The sequence below is a fragment of the Heptranchias perlo genome, chromosome 4 (assembly GCF_035084215.1).
Source record: "Heptranchias perlo isolate sHepPer1 chromosome 4, sHepPer1.hap1, whole genome shotgun sequence".
Taxonomy (NCBI): domain Eukaryota; kingdom Metazoa; phylum Chordata; class Chondrichthyes; order Hexanchiformes; family Hexanchidae; genus Heptranchias; species Heptranchias perlo.
The window spans coordinates 5816269-5841147 of record NC_090328.1 but is presented as its reverse complement, the minus strand read 5'-3'; the positions used below and the strand labels follow the sequence as shown (position 1 = coordinate 5841147).

General features: G+C 42.9%; 1 protein-coding gene across 4 annotated transcripts in view; it reads right to left on the bottom strand.

Annotated features, from left to right (window-relative positions):
* The window catches only part of LOC137320412 (myelin protein P0-like), a 42478-nt gene that overhangs the window by 4516 nt on the left and 13083 nt on the right, over window positions 1-24879 (bottom strand). For all 4 annotated transcript variants that reach the window (XM_067982109.1, XM_067982110.1, XM_067982111.1 and 1 more), the window contains exon 3: window positions 23431-23793. In XM_067982109.1, the coding sequence (XP_067838210.1) occupies window positions 23431-23793 (363 nt within the window). The remainder of the gene's footprint in view (window positions 1-23430; window positions 23794-24879) is intronic.

Below are 24879 nucleotides of genomic sequence, written 5' to 3'. Positions count from 1 at the left end.
CCCCTGGGCCCTCTCCGCCACCCACAGGGCATTGACCGATCCGAACTCAGCTTCATGTCCAATTTCCTGCCCGCTCCCCATAATCCCTAATTCCCTTTACTTCTAGGAAACTGTCTATTTCTGTTTTAAATTTATCTAATGATGTAGCTTCCACAGCTTCCTGGGGCAGCAAATTCCACAGACTATACTGTAGTATAGTGCCAGGGTTAATACTGTAGTATAGTGACAGGGGTTAATACTGTAGTATAGTGACAGGGTTAATACTGTTGTTTAGTGACAGGGGTTACTACTGCAGCATAGTGACAGGGGTTAATACTGTAGAATAGTGACAGGGGTTAATACTGTAGTATAGTGACAGGGTTAATACTGTAGTATAGTGAAAGGGGTTAATACTGTAGTATAGTGACAGAGTTAATATTGTAGTATAGTGACAGGGGTTAATACTGTAGTATAGTGACAGGGGTTAATACTGTAGTATAGTGAAAGGGGTTAATACAGTCGTATAGTGATAGGGGTTAATACTGTAGTATAGTGATAGGGTTAATACTGCAGTATAGTGACAGGGTTAACACTGTAGTATAGTGCCAGGGGTTAATACTGTAGTATAGTGACAAGGTTAATACTGTAGTATAGTGATAGGGTTAATACTGTGGTATAGTGACAGGGGTTAATACTGCAGTATAGTGACAGGGTTAATACTGTAGTATAGTGACAGGGGTTAATACTGTAGTATAGTGACAAGGTTAATACTGTAGTATAGTGCCAGGGTTAATACTGTCGTATGTGACAGGGGTTAATACTGTAGTATAGTGACAGGGGTTAATACTGTCTTATAGTGACAGGGTTAATACGGTAGTATAGTGACAGGGGTTAATAATGTAGTATGTGACAGGGGTTAATACTGTAGTATAGTGACAAGGTTAATACTGTAGTATAGTGCCAGGGTTAATACTGTAGTATGTGACAGGGGCTGATACGGTATAGTGACAGGTGATAAAACGGTAGTATAGTGACAGGGGTTAATACTGTAGTATAGTGACGAGGTTAATACTGTAGTATAGTGACAGGGTTTAATGCTGTAGTGTAGTGACAGGGGTTAATACTGTAGTACAGTGACAAGGTTAATACTGTAGTACAGTGACAGGGGTTAATACTGTTGTATAGTGACAGGGGTTATTACTGTAGTATAGTGATGGGGTTAATACTGTAGTATAGTGACAGGGTTAATACTGTAGTATAGTGACAGGGTTAATACTGTCGTTTAGTGACAGGGGTTCATACTGTAGTATAGTGACAGGGTTAATACTGTCGTTTAGTGACAGGGGTTAATACTGTAGTATAGTGACAAGGTTAATACTGTAGTATAGTGACAGGGTTAATACTGTAGTATGTGACAGGGGTTAATGCTGTAGTATAGTGATGGGGTTGATACTGCAGTATAGTGACAGGGTTAACACTGTAGTATAGTGCCAGGGGTTAATACTGTAGTATAGTGACAAGCTTAATACTGTAGTAATCTGACAGGGTTAATACTGTAGTATAGTGACAGGGGTTAATACTGGAGTATAGTGACAGGGGTTAATACTGGAGTATAGTGACAGGTGTTAATACTGTAGTATAGTGACAGGGTTAACACTGTCGTTTAGTGACAGGGGTTAATACTGGAGTATAGTGACAGGGGTTAATACTGTAGTATAGTGACAAGGTTAATACTGTAGTATAGTGACAGTGGTTAATACTGTAGTATAGTGACAGGGTTAAGACTGTAGTGTAGTGACTGGGGTTAATACTGTAGGATAGTGACAAGGTTAATACTGTAGTATCATGACAGGGTTAATACTGTAGTATAGTAACAGGGGTTAATACTGTAGTATGTGACAGGGGTTAATACTGTAGGATAGTGACAAGGTTAATACTGTAGTATCGTGACAGGGTTAATACTGTAGTATAGTGACAGGGGTTAATACTGTAGTATGTGACAGGGGTTAATATGGTATAGTGACGGGTTAATACTGTAGTATAGTGACAGGGGTTAATACTGTAGTATAGTGACAGGGTTAATACTGTAGTATTTGACAGGGGTTAATACTGTAGTATAGTGACGGGTTAATACTGTAGTATAGTGACAGGGGTTAATACTGGAGCATAGTGACTGGGGTTAATACTGTAGTATAGTGATGGGGTTAATACTGTAGTATAGTGACAGGGTTAATACTGTAGTATAGTGAAGGCGTTAATACAGTAGTAGAGTGACAGGGGTTATTGCTGTAGTATAGTGACAGGGTTAACACTGTAGTATAGTGCCAGGGGTTAATACTGCAGTATAGTGACAGGGTTAATACTGTAGTATAGTGACAGTGGTTAATACTGTAGTATAGTGACAGGGTTAATACTGTAGTATAGTGACAGGGTTAATACTGTAGTATAGTGACAGGGGTTAATGCAGTAGTATAGTGACAGGGGTTAATAATGTAGTTTAGTGACAAGGTTAATACTGTTTTATAGTGCCAGGGTTAATACTGTAGTATGTGACAGGGGTTAATACTGTAGTATAGTGACAGGGGTTAATACTTTATTATAGTGACAGGGGTTAATACTGTAGTATAGTGACAGGGGTTAATGCTGTAGTACAGTGACAAGGTTAATACTGTAGTATAGTGACAAGGTTAATACTGTAGTATAGTGACAGGGTTAATACTGTAGTATGTGACAGGGGTTAATACGGTACAGTGACAGGTGTTAAAACGGTAGTATAGTGACAGGGTTTAATACTGTAGTATAGTCGCAGGGGTTAATACTGTAGTATAGTGACAGGGGTTAATGCTGTAGTATAGTGATGGGGTTAATACTGTAGTGTAGTGACAGGGTTTAATACTGTAGTACAGTGACAGGGGTTAATACTGGAGTATAGTGACAGGGGTTAATACTGTAGTATAGTGATGGGGTTAATACTGTAGTATAGTGCCAGAGTTAATACTGTAGTATAGTGACAGGGTTAATACTGTATTATAGTGACAGGGTGAATACTGTCGTTTAGTGACAGGGGTTAATACTGTAGTATAGTGACAGGGTTAATACTGTCGTTTAGTTACAGGGGTTAATACTGTAGTATAGTGACAAGGTTAATACTGTAGTATAGTGACAGGGGTTAATACTGTAGTATAGTGACAGGGTTAATACTGTAGTATAGTGACTGGGGTTAATACTGTAGGATAGTGACAAGGTTAATACTGTAGTATCGTGACAGGGTTAATACTGTAGTACAGTGAAAGGGGTTAATACTGTAGTATAGTGACAGGGGTTAATGCTGCAGTATAGTGATGGGGTTAATACTGCAGTATAGTGACAGGGTTAACACTGTAATATAGTGCCAGGGGTTAATACTGTAGTATAGTGACAGGGGTTAATACTGTAGTATAGTGACAGGGTTAATACTGTAGTATAGTGATGGGGTTAATACTGTAGTATAGCGCCAGTGTTAATACTGTAGTATAGTGACAGGGGTTAATACTGTAGTATAGTGACAGGGTTAATACTGTCGTTTAGTGACAGGGGTTAATACTGTAGGAAAGTGACAAGGTTAATACTGTATGATAGTGACAGGGGTTAATACTGTAGTGTAGTGACAGGGGTTAATACTGTAGTATAGTGACAGGGGTTAATAGTATAGTATAGTGACAGGGTTAATACTGTAGCATAGTGACAGGGGTTAATACTGCAGGATAGTGACAAGGTTAATACTGTAGTATAGTGACAGGGTTAATACTGTAGTATAGTGAAAGGGGTAAATACTGTAGTATAGTGACAGAGTTAATACTGTAGTACAGTGACAGGGCTTAATACTGCAGTGTGTGACAGGGTTAATACTGTAGTATGTGACAGGGGTTAATACGGTATAGTGACAGGTGTTAAAACGGTAGTAGAGTGACAGGGGTTAATACTGTAGTATAGTCACGGGTTAATACTGTAGTATAGTGACAGGGGTTAATATTTTATTATAGTGACAGGGTTAATACTGTAGTATAGTGATAGGGGTTAATACTGTAGTATGTTACAGGGGTTAATACTGTAGTATAGTGACAGGGTTAATACAGTAGTATGTGACAGGGGTTAATACGGTATAGTGACAGGTGTTAAAATGGTATTATAGTGACAGGGGTTAATACCGTAGTATAGTGACAGGGGTTAATACTGTAGTATAGTGACAAGGTTAATACTGTAGTATAGTGACAGGGGTTAATACTGTAGTATAGTGACGGGGTTAATACTGCAGTATAGTGACAGGGGTTAAAACTGTAGTATAGTGATGGGGTTAATACTGCAGTATAGTGACAGGGTTAACACTGTAGTATAGTGCCAGGGGTTAATACTGTAGTATAGTGACAAGGTTAACACTGTAGTATAGTGACAAGGGTTAATACTGTAGTATAGTGACAGGGTTAATACTGTAGTATAGTGACAGAGATTAATACTATATTATAGTGACAGGGTTAATACTGTAGTATAGTGACAGGGGTTAATACTGTAGTATGTGACCGGGGTTAATACTGTAGTATAGTGACAGGGTTAATACTATAGTATGTCACAGGGGTTAATACTGTAGTATAGTGACAGGGTTAATACTGTAGTATAGTGACAGAGATTAATACTATATTATAGTGACAGGGTTAATACTGTAGTATAGTGACAGGGGTTAATACTGTAGTATGTGACCGGGGTTAATACTGTAGTATAGTGACAGGGTTAATACTATAGTATGTCACAGGGGTTAATACTGTAGTATAGTGCCAGGGGTTAATACTGTAGTATAGTGACAGGGTTCATACTGTGGTATAGTGACAGGGGTTAATACTGTAGTATAGTGATGGGGTTAATACTGTAGTATAGTGACAGGGGTTAATACTGTAGTATAGTGACAGGGGTTAATACTGTAGTATAGTGATAGGGTTAATACTGTTGTATAGTGCCAGGGTTAATACTGTAGTATAGTGACAGGGTTAATACTGTAGTATAATGACAGGGGTTAATACAGTAGTATTGTGATGGGGTTAATACTGCAGTATAGTGACAGGGTTAACACTGTAGTATATCACAGGGGTTAATACTGTAGTATAGTGACAGGGTTAACACTGTAGTATAGTGACAAGGTTAATACTGTATTATAGTGACAGGGTTAATACTGTAGTATGTGACAGGGGTTAATACTAGAGTATAGTGACAGGGGCTAATAATATAGTATAGTGACAGGGTTAATACTGTCGTACAGTGACAGAGTTAATACTGTAGTATAGTGACAGGGGTTAATACTGTAGTATGTGACAGGGGTTAATGCTGTAGTATAGTGACGGGTTAATACTGTAGTATAGTGACAGGGGTTAATACTGGAGCATAGTGACTGGGGTTAATACTGTAGTATAGTGATGGGGTTAATACTGTAGTATAGTGACAGGGTTAATACTGTAGTATAGTGACAGGGGTTAATACAGTAGTAGAGTGACAGGGGTTATTGCTGTAGTATAGTGACAGGGTTAACACTGTAGTATAGTGCCAGGGGTTAATACTGCAGTATAGTGAGAGGGTTAATACTGTAGTATAGTGACAGTGGTTAATACTGTAGTATAGTGACAGGGTTAATACTGTAGTATAGTGACAGGGTTAATACTGTAGTATAGTGACAGGGGTTAATGCAGTAGTATAGTGACAGGGGTTAATAATGTAGTTTAGTGACAAGGTTAATACTGTTTTATAGTGCCAGGGTTAATACTGTAGTATGTGACAGGGGTTAATACTGTAGTATAGTGACAGGGGTTAATACTTTATTATAGTGACAGGGGTTAATACTGTAGTATAGTGACAGGGGTTAATGCTGTAGTACAGTGACAAGGTTAATACTGTAGTATAGTGACAAGGTTAATACTGTAGTATAGTGACAGGGTTAATACTGTAGTATGTGACAGGGGTTAATACGGTACAGTGACAGGTGTTAAAACGGTAGTATAGTGACAGGGTTTAATACTGTAGTATAGTCGCAGGGGTTAATACTGTAGTATAGTGACAGGGGTTAATGCTGTAGTATAGTGATGGGGTTAATACTGTAGTGTAGTGACAGGGTTTAATACTGTAGTACAGTGACAGGGGTTAATACTGGAGTATAGTGACAGGGGTTAATACTGTAGTATAGTGATGGGGTTAATACTGTAGTATAGTGCCAGAGTTAATACTGTAGTATAGTGACAGGGTTAATACTGTATTATAGTGACAGGGTTAATACTGTCGTTTAGTGACAGGGGTTAATACTGTAGTATAGTGACAGGGTTAATACTGTCGTTTAGGTACAGGGGTTAATACTGTAGTATAGTGACAGGGGTTAATACTGTAGTGTAGTGACAGGGTTAATACTATAGTATATCACAGGGGTTAATACTGTCGTATAGTGACAGGGTTAACACTGTAGTATAGTGACAAGGTTAATACTGTATTATAGTGACAGGGTTAATACTGTAGTATGTGACAGGGGTTAATACTAGAGTATAGTGACAGGGGCTAATAATATAGTATAGTGACAGGGTTAATACTGTCGTACAGTGACAGAGTTAATACTGTAATATAGTGACAGGGGTTAATACTGTAGTATGTGACAGGGGTTAATACTGTAGTATAGTGACAAGGTTAATACTGTAGTATAGTGACAGGGTTAATACTGTCGTACAGTGACAGAGTTAATACTGTAGTATAGTGACAGGGGTTAATACTGTAGTATAGTGATGGGGTTGATACTGCAGTATAGTGACAGGGTTAACACTGTAGTATAGTGCCAGGGCTTAATACTGTAGTATAGTGACAAGGTTAATACTGTAGTATAGTGACAGGGTTAATACTGTAGTACAGTGACAGGGGTTAATGCTGTAGTATAGTGATGGGGTTAACACTGCAGTATAGTGACAGGGTTAACACTGTAGTATAGTGCCAGGGGTAAATACTGTGATATAGTGACAAGGTTAATACTGTAGGATAGTGACAGGGGTTAATACTGTAGTATAGTGACAGGGTTAATACTGTAGTACAGTGACAGGGGTTAATACTGTAGTATAGTGACAGGGGTTCATACTGTAGTATAGTGATGGGGTGAATACTGTAGTATAGTGCCAGGGTTAATACTGTAGTATAGTGACAGGGTTAATACTGTAGTATAGTGACAGGGTTAATACTGTAGTATAATGACAGGGGTTAATACAGTAGTATAGTGACAGGGGTTAATACTATATTATAGTGACAGGGTTAATACTGTAGTATAGTGACAGGGGTTAATACTGTAGTATGTTAAAGGGGTTAATACTGTAGTATAGTGACAGGGTTAATACAGTAGTATGTGACAGGGGTTAATACGGTATAGTGACAGGTGTTAAAACGGTATTATAGTGACAGGGGTTAATACCGTAGTATAGTGACAGGGGTTAATACTGTAGTATAGTGACAAGGTTAATACTGTAGTATAGTGACAGGGGTTAATACTGTAGTATAGTGATGGGGTTAATACTGCAGTATAGTGACAGGGTTAACACTGTAGTATAGTGCCAGGGGTTAATACTGTAGTATAGTGACAAGGTTAACACTGTAGTATGGTGACAAGTGTTAATACTGTAGTATAGTGACAGGGTTAATACTGTAGTATAGTGACAGAGATTAATACTATATTATAGTGACAGGGTTAATACTGTAGTATAGTGACAGGGGTTAATACTGTAGTATGTGACAGGGGTTAATACTGTAGTGTAGTGACAGGGTTAATACTATAGTATGTCACAGGGGTTAATACTGTAGTATAGTGACAGGGGTTAATACTGCAGTATAGTGATAGGGTTAATACTGTAGTATAGTGCCAGGGTTAATACTGTAGTATGTGACAGGGGTTAATACTGTAGTATAGTGACAGGGTTAATACTGCAGTATAGTGACAGGGTTAACACTGTAGTATAGTGACAAGGTTAATACTGTATTATAGTGACAGGGTTAATACTGTCGTACAGTGACAGAGTTAATACTGTAGTATAGTGACAGGGGTTAATACTGTAGTAGGTGACAGGGGTTAATACTGTAGTATAGTGACAGGGGTTAATGCTGTAGTATAGTGATGGGGTCAATACTGCAGTATAGTGGCAGGGTTCACACTGTAATATAGTGCCAGGGGTTAATACTGTCGTATAGTGACAGCGGTTAATACTGTAGTATAGTGACAGGGGTTAATGCTGTAGTATTGTGATGGGGTTGATACTGCAGTATAGTGACAGGGTTAACACTGTCGTATAGTGCCAGGGGTTAATACTGTAGTATAGTGACAAGGTTAATACTGTAGTATAGTGACAGGGTTAATGCTGTATTACAGTGACAGGGCTTAATACTGTAGTATAGTGACAAGCTTAATACTGTAGTAATCTGACAGGGTTAATACTGTAGTATAGTGACAGGGGTTAATACTGGAGTACAGTGACAGGGGTTAATACTGGAGTATAGTGCCAGGGTTAATACTGTAGTATAGTGACAGGTGTTAATACTGTAGTATAGTGACAGGGTTAACACTGTCGTTTCGTGACAGGGGTTAATACTGGAGTATAGTGACAGGGTTAATACTGTCATTTAGTGACGGGGTTAATACTGTAGTATAGTGACAAGGTTAATACTGTAGTATAGTGACAGGTGTTAATATTGTAGTATAGTGACAGAGGTTAATACTGTAGTACAGTGACAGGGGTTAATGCTATAGTATAGTGACAGGGATTATACTGTAGTATATTGACAGAGTTAATACTGTAGTATAGTGACAGGGGTTAATACTGTAGTATAGTGACAGGGTTAATACTGTAGTATAGTGACAGAGGTTAATACTGTAGTATTGTGACAGGGGTTAATGCTGTAGTATAGTGATGGGGTTAATACTGCAGTATAGTGACCGGGTTAACACTTTAGTATAGTGCCAGGGTTTAATACTGCAGTATAGTGACAGAGTTAATACTGTAGTATAGTGACAGGGGTTAATGCTGTAGTATAGTGATGGGGTTAATACTGCAGTATAGTGACCGGGTTAACACTTTAGTATAGTGCCAGGGGTTAATACTGCAGTATAGTGACAGAGTTAATACTGTAGTATAGTGACAGATGTTAATACCGTAGTATAGTGACAGGGTTAATACTGTAGTTTAGTGACAGGGGTTAATACTGTAGTATAGTGACAGGGGTTAATACTGTAGTATAGTGACAGGGTTAATACTGTAGTATAGTGACAGGGTTAACACTGTAGTATAGTGCCAGGGGTTAATACTGTAGTATAGTGACAAGGTTAATACTGTAGTCGAGTGACAGGGGTTAATACTGTAGTAGGTGACAGGGGTTAATACTGTAGTATAGTGACAAGGTTAATACTGTAGTATAGTGACAGGGTTAATACTGTAGTATAGTGACAGGGGTTAATGCTGTAGTATAGTGACAGGGGTTAATGCTGTAGTATAGTGATGGGGTCAATACTGCAGTATAGTGGCAGGGTTCACACTGTAATATAGTGCCAGGGGTTAATACTGTAGTATAGTGACAGCGGTTAATACTGTAGTATAGTGACAGGGGTTAATGCTGTAGTATCGTGATGGGGTTGATACTGCAGTATAGTGACAGGATTAACACTGTCGTATAGTGCCAGGGGTTAATACTGTAGTATAGTGACAAGGTTAATACTGTAGTATAGTGACAGGGTTAATACTGTATTACAGTGACAGGGCTTAATACTGTAGTATAGTGACAAGCTTAATACTGTAGTAATCTGACAGGGTTAATACTGTAGTATAGTGACAGGGGTTAATACTGTAGTGTAGTGACAAAGTTAATACTGTAGTATAGTGACAGGGGTTAATACTGGAGTACAGTGACAGGGGTTAATACTGGAGTATAGTGATGGGGTTAATACTGTAGTATAGTGCCAGGGTTAATACTGTAGTATAGTGACAGGTGTTAATACTGTAGTATAGTGACAGGGTTAACACTGTCGTTTAGTGACAGGGGTTAATACTGGAGTATAGTGACAGGGTTAATACTGTCGTTTAGTGACGGGGTTAATACTGTAGTATAGTGACAAGGTTAATACTGTAGTATAGTGACAGGGGTTAATATTGTAGTATAGTGACAGAGGTTAATACTGTAGTACAGTGACAGGGGTTAATGCTATAGTATAGTGACAGGGATTATACTGTAGTATATTGACAGAGTTAATACTGTAGTATAGTGACAGGGGTTAATACTGTAGTATAGTGACAGGGTTAATACTGTAGTATAGTGACAGAGGTTAATACTGTAGTATTGTGACAGGGTTAATACTGTAGTATAGTGACAGAGGTTAATACTGTAGTATTGTGACAGGGGTTAATGCTGTAGTATAGTGATGGGGTTAATACTGCAGTATAGTGACCGGGTTAACACTTTAGTATAGTGCCAGGGTTTAATACTGCAGTATAGTGACAGAGTTAATACTGTAGTATAGTGACAGAGGTTAATACAGTAGTATAGTGACAGGGGTTAATACTGTAGTATTGTGACAGGGGTTAATGCTGTAGTATAGTGATGGGGTTAATACTCCAGTATAGTGACCGGGTTAACACTTTAGTATAGTGCCAGGGGTTAATACTGCAGTATAGTGACAGAGTTAATACTGTAGTATAGTGACAGGGTTAATACTGTAGTTTAGTGACAGGGGTTAATACTGTAGTATAGTGACAGGGGTTAATACTGTAGTATAGTGACAGGGTTAATACTGTAGTATTGTGCCAGGGTTAATACTGCAGTATGTGACTTGGGTTAAACTGTAGTATAGAGACAGGGGTTAATACTGTTAATTTGTAGAGCTTCTACAAATACATAAAGGGCAAAAGAGTAACTAGGGAGAGAGTAGGGCCTCTTAAGGATCAACAAGGTCATCTATTTGCGGAACCACAAGAGATGGGTGAGATCCTGAATGAATATTTCACATCGGTATTTACGTTTGAGAAAGGCATGGATGTTAGGGAACTTGGGGAAATAAATAGTGATGTCTTGAGGAGTGTACATATTACAGAGAGGGAGGTGCTGGAAGTCTTAACGCGCACCAAGGTAGATAAATCTCCGGGACCTGATGAAATGTATCCCAGGACGTTATGGGAGGTTAGGGAGGAAATTGCGGGTCCCCTAGCAGAGATATTTGAATCATCCACCGCTACAGGTGAGGTGCCTGAAGATTGGAGGGTAGCAAATGTTGTGCCTTTGTTTAAGAAGGGCGGCAGGGAAAAGCCTGGGAACTACAGACCGGTGAGCCTGACATCTGTAGTGGGTAAGTTGTTAGAGGGTATTCTGAGGGACAGGATCTACAGGCATTTGGAGAGGCAGGGACTGATTAGGAACAGTCAGCATGATTTTGTGAGAGGAAAATCATGTCTCACGAATTTGATTGAGTTTTTTGAAGGGGTTACCAAGAAGATAGATGAGGGCTGTGCAGTAGACATGGTCTACATGGACTTCAGCAAAGCCTTTGACAAGGTACCGCATGGTAGGTTGTTACATAAGGTTAAATCTCATGGGATCCAAGGTGAGGTAGCCAATTGGATACAAAATTGGCTTGATGACAGAAGACAGAGGGTGGTTGTGGAGGGTTGTTTTTCAAACTGGATGCCTGTGTCCAGCGGTGTGCCTCAGGGATTGGTGCTGGGTCCGCTGTTATTTGTTATTTATATTAATGATTTGGATGAGAATTTAGGCGGCATGGTTAGTAAGTTTGCAGATGACACCAAGATTGGTGGCATTGTGGACAGTGAAGAAGGTTATCTAGGATTGCAACGGGATCTTGATAAATTGGGCCAGTGGGCCGACGAATGGCAGATGGAGTTTAATTTAGATAAATGTGAGGTGATGCATTTTGGTAGATCGAATCGGGCCAGGACCTACTCCGTTAATGGTAGGGCGTTGGGGAGAGTTATAGAACAAAGAGATCTAGGAGTACAGGTTCATAGCTCCTTGAAAGTGGAGTCACAGGTGGATAGGGTGGTGAAGAAGGCATTCGGCATGCTTGGTTTCATTGGTCAGAACATTGAATGCAGGAGTTGGGATGTCTTGTTGAAGTTGTACAGGGCATTGGTGAGGCCACACTTGGAGTACTGTGTACAGTTCTGGTCACCCTATTATAGAAAGGATATTATTAAACTAGAAAGAGTGCAGAAAAGATTTACTAGGATGCTACCGGGACTTGATGGTTTGACTTATAGGGAGAGGTTAGACAGACTTATAGGGTACGGTAGCATAGTGGTTATGTTACTGGGCTAGTAATCCAAAGGCCTGGACTAAAATCCAGAGTCATGAGTTCAAATCCTGCCACGGCAGCTGGCGAATTTAAATTCAATTAATTAATTAAATTCAATTAATTAAAATTAAAAATCTGGAATTAAAATACTAGTATCAGTAATGATGGCCATGAAACTACCGGATTGTCGTAAAAACCCATCTGGTTCACTAATGTCCTTTAGGGAAGGAAGCTGCCCTTACCCGGTCTGGCCGATATGTGACTCCAGACCCACAGCAATGTGGTTGATTCTTAATTGCCCTCTGAAATGGCCGAGCAAGCCACTCAGTTGTAAAATCTCGCTACGAAAAGTCATATTAAGAATAAAACCGGACGGACCACTAAGCACCGGACACGACAACGGCAAAAAAACACCAAGCCCAGTCGACCCTGCAAGGTCCTCCTTACTAACATCTGGGGACTTGTGCCAAAATTGGGAGAGCTGTCCCACAGACGAGTCAAGCAACAGCCTGACATAGCCATACTCACAGAATCATATCTTTCAGCCAACGTCCCAGACTCTTCCATCACCATCCCACCGGCAGGACAGACCCACCAGAGGTGGCGGTACAGTGATATACAGTCAGGAGGGAGTGGCCCTGGGAGTCCTCAACATTGACTCTGGACCCCATGAAATCTCATGGCATCAGGTCAAACATGGGCAAGGAAACCTCCTGCTGATTACCACCTACCGTCCTCCCTCAGCTGATGATTCAGTCCTCCTCCATGTTGAACACCACTTGGAGGAAGCACTGAGGGTAGCAAGGGCACAAAATGTACTCTGGGTGGGGGACTTCAATGTCCATCACCAAGAGTGGCTCGGTAGCACCACTACTGACCAAGCTGGCCGAGTCCTGAAGGACATAGCTGCTACACTGGGCCTGCGGCAGGTGGTGAGCGAACCAACACGAGGGAAAAACTTACTTGACCTCGTCCTCACCAATCTACCTGTCGCAAATGCATCTGTCCATGACAGTATTGGTAGGAGTGACCACCGCACAGTCCTCGTGGAGATGAAATCCCGACTTCGCACTGAGGACACCATCCAACGTGTTGTGTGGCACTACCACCGTGCTAAATGGGATAGATTCAGAACAGATCTAGCAGCTCAAAACTGGGCATCCATGAGGCGCTGTGGGCCATCAGCAGCAGAATTGTATTCCAGCACAATCTGTAACCTCATGGCCTGGCATATTCCTCACTCTACCATTACCAACAAGCCAGGGGATCAACCCTGGTTCAATGAGGAGTGTAGAAGAGCATGCCAGGAGCAGCACCAGGCGTACCTAAAAATGAGGTGCCAACCTGGTGAAGCTACAACTCAGGACTACATGCATGCTAAACAGCGGAAGCAACATGCTATCGACAGAGCTAAGCGATTCCACAACCAACGGATCAGATCAAAGCTCTGCAGTCCTGCCACATCCAGTCGTGAATGATGGTGGACAATTAAACAACTAACGGGAGGAGGAGGCTCTGCAAACATCCCCATTCTCAATGATGGCGGAGTCCAGCACGTGAGTGCAAAAGACAAGGCTGAAGCGTTTGCAACCATCTTCAGCCAGAAGTGCCGAGTGGATAATCCATCTCAGCCTCCTCCCGATATCCCCACCATCACGGAAGCCAGTCTTCGGCCAATTCGATTCACTCCACGTGATATCAAGAAACGGCTGAGTGCACTGGATACAGCAAAGGCTATGGGCCCCGACAACATCCCAGCTGTAGTGCTGAAGACTTGTGCTCTAGAACTAGCTGCGCCTCTAGCCAAGCTGTTCCAGTACAGCTACAACACTGGCATCCACCCGACAATGTGGAAAATTGCCCAGGTATGTCCTGTCCACAAAAAGCAGGACAAATCCAATCCGGCCAATTAACGCCCCATCAGTCTACTCTCAATCATCAGCAACGTGATGGAAGGTGTCGTCGACAGTGCTATCAAGCGGCACTTACTCACCAATTACCTGCTCACCGATGCTCAGTTTGGGTTCCGCCAGGACCACTCGGCTCCAGACCTCATTACAGCCTTGGTCCAAACATGGACAAAAGAGCTGAATTCCAGAGGTGAGGTGAGAGTGACTGCCCTTGACATCAAGGCAGCATTTGACCGAGTGTGGCACCAAGGAGCCCTAGTAAAATTGAAGTCAATGGGAATCAGGGGGAAAACTCTCCAGTGGCTGGAGTCATACCTAGCACAAAGGAAGATGGTAGTGATTGTTGGAGGCCAATCATCTCAGCCCCAGGGCATTGCTGCAGGAGTTCCTCAGGGCAGTGTCCTAGGCCCAACCATCTTCAGCTGCTTCATCAATGACCTTCCCTCCATCATAAGGTCAGAAATGGGGATGTTCGCTGATGACTGCACAGTGTTCAGTTCCATTCGCAACCCCTCAGATAAAGAAGCAGTCCGAGCCTGCATGCAGCAAGACCTGGACAACATCCAGGCTTGGGCTCATAAGTGGCAAGTAACATTCGCGCCAGATAAGTGCCAGGCAATGACCATCTCCAACAAGAGAGAGTCTAACCACCTCCCCTTGACATTCAACGGCATTACCATCGCCGAATCCCCCACCATCAACATCCTGGGGGTCACCATTGACCAGAAACTTAACTGGACCAGCCATATAAATACTGTGGCTACGAGAGCAGGTCAGAGGCTGGGTATTCTGCGGCGAGTGACTCACCTCCTGACTCCCCAAAGCCTTTCCACCATCTACAAGGCACAAGTCAGGAGTGTGATGGAATACTCTCCACTTGCCTGGATGAGTGCAGCTCCAACAACACTCAAGAAGCTCGACACCATCCAAGATAAAGCAGCCCGCTTGATTGGCACCCCATCCACCACCCTAAACATTCACTCCCTTCACCACCGGCGCACTGTGGCTGCAGTGTGCACCATCCACAGGATGCACTGCAGCAACTCGCCAAGGCTTCTTCGACAGCACCTCCCAAACCCGCGACCTCTACCACCTAGAAGGACAAGGGCAGCAGGCGCATGGGAACAACACCACCTGCACGTTCCCCTCCAAGTCACACACCATCCCGACTTGGAAATATATCGCCGTTCCTTCATTGTCGCTGGGTCAAAATCCTGGAACTCCCTTCCTAACAGCACCGTGGGAGAACAGTCACCACACGGACTGCAGCGGTTCAAGAAGGCGGCTCACCACCACCTTCTCGAGGGCAATTAGGGATGGGCAATAAATGCCGGCCTTGCCAGCGACGCCCACATCCCGTGAACGAATATAAAAAAAAGACTGGGACTTTTTTCCCTGGAGAGTAGGAGGTTTAGGGGTGATCTTATAGAAGTCTATAAAATAATGAGGGGCATAGATAAGGTAGATAGTCAAAATCTTTTCCCAAAGGTAGGGGAGTCTATAACGAGGGGGCATAGATTTAAGGAGAGAGGGGAGAGATACAAAAGGGTCCAGAGGGGCAATTTTTTCACTCAAAGGGTGGTGAGTGTCTGGAACGAGCTGCCGAGGCAGTAGTAGAGGCGGGTACAATTTTGTCTTTTAAAAAGCATTTGGACAGTTACATGGGTAAGATGGGTATAGAGGGATATGGGCCAAGTGCAGGCAATTGGGACTAGCTTAGTGGTATAAACTGGGCAACATGGACATGTTGGGCCGAAGGGCCTGTTTCCATGTTGTAACTTCTATGATTCTATGTAGTATAATGACAGGGGTTAATACTGTAGTATAGTGATGGGGTTAATACTGTAGTATAGTGACAGGGTTCATACTGTGGTATAGTGACAGGGGTTAATACTGTAGTATAGTGATGGGGTTAATACTGTAGTATAGTGACAGGGGTTAATACTGTAGTATAGTGACAGGGGTGAATACTGTAGGATAGTGACAAGGTTAATACTGTATTATAGTGACAGGGGTTAATACTGTAGTATAGTGAAAGGGGTTAATACTGTAGTACAGTGACAGGGGTTAATACTGTAGTATAGTGACAGGGGTTAATGCTGTAGTATAGTGACAGGGTTAATACTGTAGTATAGTGACAGGGTTAATACAGTGGTATAGTGACAGGCGTTAATACTGTAGTATAGTGACAGGGGTTAATACTGTAGTATAGTGACAGGGTTAATACTGTAGTATAGTGACAGGGTTAATACAGTGGTATAGTGACAGGGGTTAATACTGTAGTAGTGACGAGGTTAATACTGTAGTATAGTGACAGGGGTTAATACTGTAGTATAGTGACAGGGGTTAATACTGTAGTATAGTGACAAGGTTAATGCTGCAGTATAGTGATGGGGTTAATACTGCAGTATAGTGACAGAGTTAACACTGTAGTATAGTGCCAGGGGTTAATACTGTAGTATAGTGACAAGGTTAATACTGTAGTATAGTGACAGGGGTTAATACTGTAGTATAGTGACAGGGTTCATACTGTGGTATAGTGACAGGGGTTAATACTGTAGTATAGTGACAGGGGTTAATACTGTAGGATAGTGACAAGGTTAATAATGTAGTATAGTGACAGGGTTAATACTGTAGTATAGTGAAAGGGGTTAATACTGTAGTACAGTGACAGTGGTTAATACTGTAGTATAGTGACAGGGGTTAATACTGTAGGATAGTGACAAGGTTAATACTGTAGTATAGTGACAGGGTTAATACTGTAGTATAGTGAAAGGGGTTAATACTGTAGTACAGTGACAGGGGTTAATACTGTAGTATAGTGACAGGGGTTAATGCTGTAGTATAGTGACAGGGTTAATACTGTAGTATAGTGACAGGGTTAATACAGTGGTATAGTGACAGGGGTTAATACTGTAGTATAGTGACAGGGGTTAATACTGTAGTATAGTGACAAGGTTAATACTGTAGTATAGTGACAGGGGTTAATACTGTAGTACAGTGACAGTGGTTAATACTGTAGTATAGTGACAAGGTTAATGCTGTAGTATAGTGATGGGGTTAATACTGCAGTATAGTGACAGGGTTAACACTGTAGTATAGTGCCAGGGGTTAATACTGTAGTATAGTGACAGGGTTCATACTGTGGTATAGTGACAGGGGTTAATACTGTAGTATAGTGATGGGGTTAATACTGTAGTATAGTGACAGGGGTTAATACTGTAGTATAGTGACAAGGTTAATACTGTAGTATGGTGACAGGGGTTAATACTGTAGTATAGTGACAAGGTTAATACTGTAGTATAGTGACAAGGTTAATACTGTAGTATAGTGACAGGGGTTAATACTGTAGTATAGTGACAGGGTTCATACTGTGGTATAGTGACAGGGGTTAATACTGTAGTATAGTGATGGGGTTAATACTGTAGTATAGTGACAGGGGTTAATACTGTAGTATAGTGACAAGGTTAATACTGTAGTATGGTGACAGGGGTTAATACTGTAGTATAGTGACAGGGTTCATACTGTGGTATAGTGACAGGGGTTAATACTGTAGTATAGTGACAGGGTTCATACTGTGGTATAGTGACAGGGGTTAATACTGTAGTATAGTGACAAGGTTAATACTGTAGTATGTGACAGGGGTTAATACTGTAGTATGTGACAAGGTTAATACTGTAGTATAGTGACAGGGGTTAATACTGTAGTATAGTGACAGGGTTCATACTGTGGTATAGTGACAGGGGTTAATACTGTAGTATAGTGACAGGGGTTAATACTGTAGGATAGTGACAAGGTTAATAATGTAGTATAGTGACAGGGTTAATACTGTAGTATAGTGAAAGGGGTTAATACTGTAGTACAGTGACAGGGGTTAATACTGTAGTATAGTGACAGGGGTTAATACTGTAGGATAGTGACAAGGTTAATACTGTAGTATAGTGACAGGGTTAATACTGTAGTATAGTGTAAGGGGTTAATACTGTAGTACAGTGACAGGGGTTAATACTGTAGTATAGTGACAGGGGTTAATGCTGTAGTATAGTGACAGGGTTAATACTGTAGTATAGTGACAGGGTTAATACAGTGGTATAGTGACAGGGGTTAATACTGTAGTATAGTGACAGGGGTTAATACTGTAGTATAGTGACAAGGTTAATACTGTAGTATAGTGACAGGGGTTAATACTGTAGTATAGTGACAGGGGTTAATACTGTAGTATAGTGACAAGGTTAATGCTGTAGTATAGTGATGGGGTTAATACTGCAGTATAGTGACAGGGTTAACACTGTAGTATAGTGCCAGGGGTTAATACTGTAGTATAGTGACAGGGTTCATACTGTGGTATAGTGACAGGGGTTAATACTGTAGCATAGTGATGGGGTTAATACTGTAGTATAGTGACAGGGGTTAATACTGTAGTATAGTGACAAGGTTAATACTGTAGTATGGTGACAGGGGTTAATACTGTAGTATAGTGACAAGGTTAATACTGTAGTATGTGACAGGGCTTAATACTGTAGTATAGTGCCAGGGGTTAATACTGTAGTATAGTGACAAGGTTAATACTGTAGTATAGTGACAGGGGTTAATACTGTAGTATAGTGACAGGGTTCATACTGTGGTATAGTGACAGGGGTTAATACTGTAGTATAGTGATGGGGTTAATACTGTAGTATAGTGACAGGGGTTAATACTGTAGTATAGTGACAAGGTTAATACTGTAGTATGGTGACAGGGGTTAATACTGTAGTATAGTGACAGGGTTCATACTGTGGTATAGTGACAGGGGTTAATACTGTAGTATAGTGACAGGGTTCATACTGTGGTATAGTGACAGGGGTTAATACTGTAGTATAGTGACAAGGTTAATACTGTAGTATGTGACAGGGGTTAATACTGTAGTATGTGACAGGGGTTAATACTGTAGTATAGTGACAGGGCTTAATACTGTAGTATCGTGACAGGGGTTAATACTGTAGTATAGTGACAAGGTTAATACTGTAGTATAGTGACAGGGTTAATACTGTAGTATAGTGATGGGGTTAATACTGCAGTATAGTGACATAAGAACATAAGAAATAGGAGCAGGAGTAGGCCAATCGGCCCCTCGAGCCTGCTCCGCCATTCAATAAGATCATGGCTGATCTGATCCTTACCTCAAATTTAAATTCATGTCCAATTTCCTGCCCGCTCCCCGTCACCCCTAATTCCCTTTACTTCCAGGAAACTGTCTATTTCTGTTTTAAATTTATTTAATGATGTAGCTTCCACAGCTTCCTGGAGCAGAAAATTCCACAGACCAACTACCCTCTGAGTGAAGAAGTTTCTCCTCATCTCAGTTTTGAAAGAGCAGCCCCTTATTCTAAGATTATGCCCCCTAGTTCTAGTTTCACCCATCCTTGGGAACATCCTTACTGCATCCACCCGATCAAGCCCCTTCACAATCTTATATGTTTCAATAAGATCGCCTCTCATTCTTCTGAACTCCAATGAGTAGAGTCCCAATCTACTCAACCTCTCCTCATATGTCCGCCCCCTCATCCCCGGGATTAACCGAGTGAACCTTCTTTGTACTGCCTCGAGAGCAAGTATGTCTTTTCTTAAGTATGGACACCAAAACTGTATGCAGTATTCCAGGTGCGGTCTCACCAATACCTTATATAACTGCAGCAATACCTCCCTGTTTTTATATTCTATCCCCCTAGCAATAAAGGCCAACTGATCACCTGCTGCATCTGCATACTAACTTTTTGATTTTCTTGCACTAGAACCCCCAGATCCCTTTGTACTGCAGTACTTTCCAGTTTCTCGCCATTAAGATAATAACTTGCTCTCTGATTTTTCCTGCCAGGTTTTTCCTAACTGGTTTAATACTGCAGTGACAGGGGTTAATACTGTAGTATAGTGACAAGGGTTAATACTGTAGTATAGTGACAGGGTTAATACTGTAGTATAGTGACAGGGTTAATACTGCAGTGACAGGGGTTAATACTGTAGTATAGTGACAGGGGTTAATATTGTAGTATAGTGACAGGGGTTAATACTGTAGTATAGTGACAGGGGTTAATACTGTAGTATAGTGACAGGGTTAATACTGTAGTATAGTGACAGGGTTAATACTGCAGTGACAGGGGTTAATATTGTAGTATAGTGACAGGGTTAATACTGTAGTATAGTGACAGGGTTAATACTGCAGTATAGTGACAGGGTTAATACTGTCGTATAGTGACAGTGGTTAATACTGTAGTATAGTGACAGGGTTAATACTGCAGTGACAGGGGTTAATACTGTAGTATAGTGACAGGGTTAATACTGTAGTATAGTGACAGGGGTTAATACTGTAGTATAGTGACAGGGTTAATAGTGCTGTGACAGGGTTTAATATTGTAGTATAGTGACAGGGGTTAATACTGTAGTATAGTGACAGGGTTAATAGTGCAGTGACAGGGTTTAATATTGTAGTATAGTGACAGGGTTAATACTGTAGTACTTACAGCGACGGGGTAAATACAATGCCTGGAGCTTGCCCTAAATATCAACAATGGGCTGACTCCAGAATTTCGATCAGGGACCAGTCCACTTCACCTCAGTCCAGCACAGTTCACTCTCTGTCTCACTGTCACTCAGCATTTCATCCCAGCAGATAATTGCTGTGTTCAGTTTTGATCACCACACTACAAAAAGCGGAAAGTGCGGAGAGGAATATGGCCCCAAATGGAAATGGGATGAGCACTGAGGAAAGCTATGAGAAGCTTAGGTCTAGAGAGAAGATTAAGATTCTTAGTATTCCTCGTAAGGATCATAGAAACATAGGAACAGGAGTAGGCCATTCAGCCCCTCGACCCCATTCCAACATTCAATTAGATCATGGGCGCTCAGTACCTCAACTCCATTTACCTGCCTTTTCCCCATATCCCTCGACACCCTTACCTAACAAAAATCCATCGATCTCAGTCTAACAACTATCTCCAGCTGACCCTCAGCATCCACAGCCTTTTGTGGGAGCGAGTTCCAGATTTCCACTCCCCTTTGTGTGAAAATGTGCTTCCTGATTTCACTCCTGACTGACCTGGCTCTGATTTTAAGAATGTGCCCTCTTGTTTTGGACTCCCTCACCAGTGGAAATAGTTTCTCTGTAACTACACTATTGAATCCTCTTATCATTGTAAACATCTCAATCAGATTACCCCTCAACCTTCTAAACTCAAGGGAATGCAAACTGTTCTCATAGTTTAACCTAGGGGTGGGCAATAAATGCCAGCCTTGCCAGTGACGCCCACATCCCGAGAATGAAAATCAAGAAAACCCTTTAAACCCTTTTTATCATCTTTGAGACCCCATTCTCAGTTTAGACATGCCAGGTTTTAGTGTTGTATTCTCCACCTAAATTGCAATGTGATTACCCTAATACATTAACCTTGGGTACTGCAACTTCTGACACAGATAAGACCCAATGCAGTGGCTCTCTGTATTGTTCCTCACTTTGCAAAGCTCCATATACATAAGTGTAAAAAGTGAATGAAAGGATCACCAAGTGAATACTATATTAAATAAAGTCAGCAGGAAAATCTCACGGTTTACTGGAACAGATGAACTCGCTGAGTTAAGAAAGAAGGACTTGCATTTCTATAGCACCTTTCATGATCTCAGGACGTCTCAAAGTGTTTTACAGCCAATGAAGTACTTTTTTTGCAAAGTGTAGTCACTGTTGTAATGTAGGAAACACAGCAGCCAATTTGCGCACAGCAAGATCCCACAAACAGCAATGTGATAATGACCAGATAATCTGTTTTTTAGTGATGTTGGTTGAGGGATAAATATTGGCCCCAGGACACCGGGGAGAACTCCCCTGCTCTTCTTCCAATAGTGGCCATGGGATCTTTTAAATCCACCCGAGAGGGCAGACTGGGCCTCGGTTTAATTTCTCATCCAAAAGATGGCTCCTCCGACAGTGCAGCACTCCCTCTGTACTGCCCCTCCGACAGTGCAGCACTCCCTCAGTATCTCCCCTCCGACAGTGCAGCACTCCCTCTGTACTGCCCCTCCGACAGTGCAGCACTCCCTCTGTACTGCCCCTCCGACAGTGCAGCACTCCCTCAGTATCTCCCCTCCGACAGTGCAGCACTCCCTCTGTACTGCCCCTCCGACAGTGCAGCACTCCCTCTGTACTGCCCCTCCGACAGTGCAGCACTCCCTCTGTACTGCCCCTCCGACAGTGCAGCACTCCCTCTGTACTGCCCCTCCGACAGTGCAGCACTCCCTCTGTACTGCCCCTCCGACAGTGCAGCACTCCCTCTGTACTGCCCCTCCGACAGTGCAGCACTCCCTCAGTATCTCCCCTCCGACAGTGCAGCACTCCCTCAGTATCTCCCCTCCGACAGTGCAGCACTCCCTCTGTACTGCCCCTCCGACAGTACAGCACTCCCTCAGTATCTCCCCTCCGACAGTGCAGCACTCCCTCAGTAACTCCCCTCCGACAGTGCAGCACTCCCTCAGTATCTCCCCTCCGACAGTACAGCGCTCCCTCAGTATCTCCCCTCCGACAGTGCAGCACTCCCTCAGTATCTCCCCTCCGACAGTGCAGCACTCCCTCTGTACTGCCCCTCCGACAGTACAGCACTCCCTCAGTATCTCCCCTCCGACAGTACAGCACTCCCTCTGTACTGCCCCTCCGACAGTGCAGCACTCCCTCTGTACTGCCCCTCCGACAGTGCAGCACTCCCTCTGTACTGCCCCTCCGACAGTGCAGCACTCCCTCTGTACTGCCCCTCCGACAGTGCAGCACTCCCTCTGTACTGCCCCTCCGACAGTGCAGCACTCCCTCTGTACTGCCCCTCCGACAGTGCAGCACTCCCTCTGTACTGCCCCTCCGACAGTACAGCACTCCCTCAGTATCTCCCCTCCGACAGTGCAGCACTCCCTCAGTATCTCCCCTCCGACAGTGCAGCACTCCCTCTGTACTGCCCCTCCGACAGTACAGCACTCCCTCAGTATCTCCCCTCCGACAGTACAGCACTCCCTCTGTACTGCACTGGAGCAACAGCCTAGATTTTGTGCTCAAATCTCTGGAATGGGGACTTGAACCTTTGATCTTCTGACTCAGAGCGACAGTGCTCCCCACTGAGCCATGGCTGACGAGTGTTTTCTGTTACACCGTCCCCCTCACTGTACAACCTCTCGACACTGGAGAATGTGGGAATGTTTTCTTACTTTGAAAGACCTGCAGCCGTGTCTCATTCTGGACCAGATAGTCATTAGGTTTATTTTTGTTCCATCCCTTGTGCTCCACCAGACACAGGTAAGTGCTGCTGTTCTTCACACTCAGCTCGTTTATCCTGGTTGAGGCGTTTCCCTTCTTTGGGTTCCCGACGAGCTCGTACCGATTTCCACCGTTTACCCTAGTCCAAGATCCGTTCGATTGGGCTCTAAATGTGACTTTGTGTTGGTAGGGCTCCTTCCTCATCCATGTAACACTGAGCTGGAGGGTGATCCCACTGGGCGGTGTGAACATACAGGGCAATGTAACCGAACCTCCCTCGGTCCCACTCACCACTGGGACATTTCCACCAGCAGCTGATGAAAGGACAAACATCAGAATGGATCAGTGTCTTGATGAGAACTTTAATTTATTTCAGTTCAGTGCTCTCCCTGTGGCCCAGTAGGTAGAGGCCCTGCCCAGTGTAGTTCTCAGCCACTAAAGATTCTGTCTTGATCCTACCTACCTGCATCACACTGTATTTGTTTAGGTTAAATGCCATTTGCCATTGGTCCCAGAAACGCCAAGAAGATTCCATCGATTTCAGGGGCAATATCGGAGGAGGGTTAAGGTACAGGTAACGGCACCTCCGACAGTGCAGCACTCTCTCAGTACTGCCCTGAAGGGTGAGCTTAGCAGCAGTGATCCAATTGGCAATGTCTCCCTGAGATCCACCCACCAATTCTCCACAGGTCCAACCCGCCCCCATCAGCTTTGGGCTGGACACTGCAGACCCACAGAACTGAGACTGGGCGGTGGGAATCGCTGATTTCAATAATATAAGAACAAATCTCTCGCATCGAAAGATGAGGTGCTGTTCCTCGAGATTACGTTGAGCTTCATTGCAACAATGCAGGAGGCCGAGGACAGAGGGGTCAGAGTGGGAATGGGACAGAGAACTAAAATGGCAAGCGACCAGAAGCTCTGGGTCAATACTGCGGACTGAGTGGAGGTGTTCAACAAGGCGATCACCCAGTCTGCGTTTGGTCTCCCCAGTGTAGAGGAGACCTCATTGTGAGTTGAAAGAAGTACAAGTAAATTGCTGTTTCACCTGGAAGGAGTGTTTGGGGCCCTGGACGGTGGGAAGGGAGGAGGTGAAAGGGCAGGTGTTGCATCTCCTGCGCTCGCACGGGAAGGTGCCGTGGGGAGGAGAGCGGGTGTTGGGGGTGATGGAAGAGTGGACCAGGGTGTCACGGAGGGAACGGTCTCTTCAGATGCTGAGAGGGGAGGGGTGGGAAAGAGATATTTGGCGATGCCATCGGCTGGAAGTGGTGGGTAATGGCGGAAGATGATCCGTTGAACCTGGAGGCTGGTGGGGTAGAAGGTGAGGACAAGGGGGACCCTATCGTGGTACTGGAAGGGTGGGGGATGTGTGAGGGCAGAAGTGCGGGAAATGGGACGGA